This window comes from Myotis nattereri (genome assembly GCF_964212035.1).
Source record: "Myotis nattereri genome assembly, chromosome: X".
Classification (NCBI taxonomy): domain Eukaryota; kingdom Metazoa; phylum Chordata; class Mammalia; order Chiroptera; family Vespertilionidae; genus Myotis; species Myotis nattereri.
The window spans coordinates 137593058-137598706 of record NC_138078.1 but is presented as its reverse complement, the minus strand read 5'-3'; the positions used below and the strand labels follow the sequence as shown (position 1 = coordinate 137598706).

The following is a 5649-nucleotide window of genomic DNA, read 5'->3' as shown; positions in this document are numbered from 1 at the left end:
GGCATGAAGACATGGAACAGACTGACAGCGGTCAGAGGGGATGGGGGAGAGAGGGATTGGATGAAACTAACTGAAGGGATTAGCCAAAGAACATCCATGAACACAGATGGCAATGTGGTGAAGGCCAGAGGGTGCAGGGAAGACAGGTGCTATGTGAACAGGGTCAAAAGAAGGGAAAATATGGTATCTGTAATAGTGTCAAAAATAAAATAAAAACTTCTTAAAAGTATATTCCTATTTACAGTTATCTCTTAATAGAAAATAAATAAGGGGCTATTGCTCTCAGATGGGATGGAGGGTGAGCTATGGGAGAGCAGGGTCATTCTGAAGGGAGTAGGGAGCCTCTGTGAAAGGTTGAGGGCAGGAGATTCTGTGCAGCCTTAAAAGGAGGCTGCACTGATAAGCAAGTCAGCAGATCATGATTCATGGATGGACAGGAGGCACCCAAGGGAAGACCAGGGGAAGGGTGTTGTCATGAGGGAAAATGCTGGGACGAGGCAGAAATCCTGGCCCCGGGAAGACTGAGATATCAATAAACCTCCGACAATCTCCAAATTATGCTTTATTCTCACTGTCACCTTCCTTCCTTAGGCCTGCTCTTGCCTGGGCCCCAGGGTTCTACTAATTGTCATCTGAAAGAGTTCATTCATACTTAGAGGACGGATTAATTGTGAGGCAGAAGGTGGGCCATGGGCTAGAAAGGCAGGAAATATCATGGACTCCTGATGAATTCAGGCAAGGGGTCAAGACTCCACGATGCCACTTACTAGCCATGTATTCTTGGGAAAATTAGCAGGCCCAATAGGCATCAGGTTCTTCCTCTGTGAAGTAAGTGGGTCTGATAAGCCCTGTCTTATAGGACTGCAGGGATGTGTGGAGTGTTTGTAAACCACCGTGCACAGTACCTAGTGGAGACTGAATCTGTAATGAATGGCAGTTATTTCTAATATCGTTTTTATCCCAGATACTTCCACTCTCGCCTCTGGCACTGTGATTACTTGTTTGTTATTAAGGTCATATTAGAGAATGTGCAGCTCAGTTGGGCACAGAACACCCAGTCGGCCAAAGAGGATACCCAATTCATGGATGTATGCTGACATTCAGGTGTGGGGAGCCTTCCCAGCTGGACACACACAAAGATGCCAAAAAGAGAATCTACTTACAACTCTTTCCCTCTGTCCAAGCTGCTCTTTCATCCAAACAAATGCTTTCATTCATTTCACCCCCACCCAAAATCTACCCCTTGATAATGATTGGCCAGAGTACACTCAAGATCATTAACATTTAATCCCAATTAGGCTCTCCCAGGCCATCATGTTTCTCATGGCTCAGTAACTCTATTTCTGTAGAAATCTGTGCAGATGATGGGTATAACACGCCTAGTGCTCATACTGTCCAATGGCACAGTGTCTGCGTGGCTCATGCCATGCACATCATTTTTTAATTAAGGTATTACATATGAGTCCTTATCCACCCATTGCCCTCCTCCAGCCCCCCACTCATGCCATCACCCCCCTGGCGTCTGTGTCCATTGGTTAGGCCTATATGCTTCATACAAGTCCTTTGGTTGATCTCTCCCCTTTACCTCCACCCTCCCCTACCTTCCCTCTGAGGTTTAATGGTCAGATCAATGCTTCTCTGTATTTGGATCTTTTTGTCCATCCATTTGTTGTTCATTATATTCCATATATAAGTGAGATCATGTGATAATTATCTTTCTCTGACTGGCTTATTTGGCTTAACATAATGCTCTCCAGTTCCACCATGCTGTTGCAACTACGCTGCGGTAAAAATGAAGGCCATTCATAATTGAGTGCTGTTCCCTGGAGGCCCACCACCTCACCTGTTCTGTTACTTGTTTGTAAGATTTAGGGGACACCTAACCCCTCCCTTATATGACTATAGCTCCTACACTATCATTCTGTGGGTGGGTGTGCCCTGCTTATGTTGGTGTCCCCACTACTAACACAGGATCTTCCAGAGGACATAGGCTCAGTGAATGTCTGGGGATTAAATGAACCACTGAGCAGGGGTCGTCTTTATGCAGATGAAATCCCTCCACTTTCTTGCCGGAACCAAGGATCCTTCGATAAGTTGTTTCATGCAAAGACAGACGAGAAGAGATAAGAATCAAAAATTAACAACCTTTTGCTATTATTTTTCTATTTATTAACTCCATTGCATGTACTGCCGAGTTCTTACACATTTCCAAGGAAATCCTTTTATAATGCCACGTTATCTATTTTGGGATCACAAACTAGGATGGAAAGTGTCCCAATTTTGGTTATACAATAGCAAATCTCTTACTCTTGAGCTGGACATGTAGAAATATATAATGTGATCAATGTCATTTACAAACTCACATGCTAAAAGTTTATGAAAGCTTCTATGAAAAGGGACATTCAAAAATTTCCTTAAAAATCGCAAAATAATAAAGCACAAATTTCTCAATCATAATAGGAGCTCATATCTTTCCCTGGGCCTCACTATTAGTTTCTTCTCAAACATAGAGTTGAAAATTGGATGCACTTTCTGCCCAGCAAAAGAAGTTAATGCTCATGGGCCTGAAAAGTGCCTGGATTCAACTCTGGCTCAGGCATAGTGTCATTACTCAGGCCCTTCAAGCAGGGATGAAAGGGAATAGGGATCCCTGTCATTAACCCCGAGCACAAACTGGAGGGTGTTCAACATGGTAGTCTCTGCATGTGCTCGGGGACCCCACAGGAACTCATAGCATGCAGGATCACTATTGGGCACCTGGCGGTACAGCAGGTACTGTTCCTGGACCCAAATTTTGGTGATGAGCTCCCTGGGCTCCCCATAGAGCCAATGCTCCTTCCCATCATACACCCCTAGAACATTCAGTGCTTCCCAGACTTTTTCCTCAGGGGCACAATCACCCTCTGAGGCGATCACCCACAGAACTGTGACCAGGAGGCCTGTGTTGGGATATCTGTGCCCATCGCTCACCATCCCATCATAGCTGAGCCCCAAGGCAGTGGCCAGGACATAGGTGTGAGTACTGGGGTCCATTTCTTTCACAACAATACCAAAGCCCCACTGGATGCATTCAGTGGCTGCACTGAAGAGCTCAGGAAAGTGGTCCTGGTGCTCTTTGATGACACTACTCATCATTTCTGCCTTGGTGGTCGGCTCCTTTGCACGATACTTAAGGAGTAGAAACTCCACCATTTCTACCATCTTCAAATGCAGTGCTTTGTGGAGCAAGGAATCGGCATCTTCATCAGGGCCTCCCTCAGTGTTTGGACCCTCCTCATCTTGGCTGCTGGAGCTCACATCGTCAGCGTGTCTCCATGGAAAGGCTGCCATGGCATGGGGGGAGGCACCCTGAGGACTCTGGGGAGGACTTGGTGTCTCAGCAGCAGACACCTCCTCTAGGCTGTCTATAAACAGGACTGAGGGGGAGGAAGACCGAGAGGAGGACAGAGACAGGGCCTCCTCCTCCTCCTCCTCCTCCTCCTCCTCCTCCTCCTCCTCCTCCTCCTCCTCCTCCTCCTCCTGCATAGCCCAGAACAGTTCCTCTACCAACATGTCAGGATCTCCATTGGGTCCAGATGGTCTTCCTCAGGCTTCCACGGCTCACTCTTATGATGACCAGGCATGATGACTTGTACTCGAACAGTGACCGAGTGTGGGCAGAAGATGGGCAATTAGGACCCACGGGCCTGGGGGAAGGGGAGTATGAGAGGCATGAGCTGAGAAACACACCCTAGGCGGCTCTGACAAAGGTGACTTCCAGGTCTCCCCTTTAGGGGTGTCCATGGGCCTCACAGGGCTCACTCCTGATCAGCCTGCCCACTAGGAGCCTGAAGTAGGAAGTGACATGACTGCTCAGGGTGTAGAAGGCACAGCGCAGGGTTCTGTAGCTGACGGTGGGGTGTGGAGGTGTCAGGCAATGTGGGGTCCCCTCTGACAGTGGTGGCGAGCCCATGGGGACATATTCATGGTCGGAACCTCACCTTAATTCCTAGCACTTCCTGGCCTCCTGCTGCTCTGTGACCTGAGAATATGTAGCATAAACCAAGGCCTTCACCTCCTTCTATCCGGGGGCTCTGCTGGTGGGAAAAACGGAGCACCTCAGGATGCACATGGCAATCACAGTCCTGGAACCCCAAAGCTGACAGGAGGGGCAGCAGGACTCTGTGAGGTCCCCTCTGTTGTGTGTGGGAGGTTCCTCCTTGCACATGTAGGATCCTCACCCTTCCCCTGCCAGGGCCAGGCCCCTCACTGCCTTCTGCTGGCCTGAGGTCAAACTCTCAGAACAAGACCACACACACCTGACACTTGAGTGAAGAAAATGAGGGGGTCCCTCTCCCAGAGGATCAAGAAGGGGTGACTGAAGATTTGGGTCCATCTACGCTGGGTTAAGGCTCTGATCACTTCTCACCATGACGCACTGCAGGGTTTCAGACACTCTCTCTGCTGACTGAGCGCAATCTACTTAGACTTAGGGTGCACCTCCCTGAGATACAGGAGTAGGGAAGTGAGCTGAGGTAATCCAGGCCCTATTCCGAGTTTCCCCATTGCTGACAGAGGAGGCAGGGTAAGTCTGGGTTCCCATGTGCTCTGCTCCCCCTCAGTGCTCACCTTGATTCTTGGCAGGAACTGGGACTCGTCTGTCTGTTGACAAAATTTGGATCCTGGGGATGATACGACGTATGGTCTCACACCAAGGTCCTCACCTTGCTGATAGCTCTGAGACAAAAGTGAACAGGAACTCCATCTGCCCCCACCCCTGTACAGGTTATCACACAACTGACACCAGGGCCTGGGCCCATCCATTCCGGGTAGAGTTCCCGTAGTCTGGCCTCAGGATACTTGCCTTTCTTCCTGGCCTGGCCTGGGTCTGAATCCAGCTGACTTGATTTCACCCTGAATAACTGTCCTCAGTGACAAAAGCTCAGGACGAGCAGGCATGTGGAAAGGGAGAGCATGTCACACCCAGGTAACCCTGCCTGGGGAATCTGGATGCTGAGGACAGGACACTCCCTGATGCTGAGGGCTCTCTTCTTTTCTCAGGGAGCACATAGCTGCAGTTTCCCACAAGAAAGCATTCACACCTTTATGACCCTTCCACAACCTCAGCTCATCTGTGCATGAACTGAAGCCATTCCCTCTGACCAAGGCCCTGTCCTTCCAGAGTGCCCTCAGACAAACGTGAGGAGGAACCACCCCTGCCGACCCATGCCAGGCCTTTCCCAGGGCTGACAACAGCACAGACTGGGTTCAGGGCACCCATTGTCTGGAGTGTGGTATCCTCTTTCCTCCCTGTGCTACCTAGGCTTACTCAGAGAGTGCCTGGGACCTTTCCCTTCTGCTGAACTGAGAGTGAATACTGCAGGCCATGCCCTCCATCTCTCTGAGACCTCCAAGGTGGATTTTAAGACACACCACATTGACTATCGTGCCGAGTGTGCCAGTTGTGCCTGCAGAGCCTAAGCCAGCCAGTCGCTGTGTTTACTGGGGTGGGAAGTACCATCATGCTGCCTCAAGACCCACACTTTAATTACCAGCATTGCCTGGCACACCTCCCACGTTGCCGTGAATCCAGAACCTTGAAGACAATGCCCTCACCTCCCTTTGCCACTGCTAAGGTAGAAGTCTGGAAGCAACCCAAATCCCCAGCCC

At 49.6% G+C, this 5649-nt stretch overlaps 1 protein-coding gene across 1 annotated transcript; it reads right to left on the bottom strand.

The window, feature by feature from the left end:
- Positions 1-2607: 2607 nt before the first annotated feature.
- LOC308511874 (melanoma-associated antigen 10-like) lies at positions 2608-3201 on the bottom strand (the record flags this gene model as incomplete). Its single annotated transcript, XM_081081717.1, has 1 exon — positions 2608-3201. The coding sequence occupies one exon, from the start codon at positions 3199-3201 to the stop codon at positions 2608-2610; it is 594 nt and encodes a 197-aa protein (XP_080937843.1).
- Positions 3202-5649: the final 2448 nt, after the last annotated feature.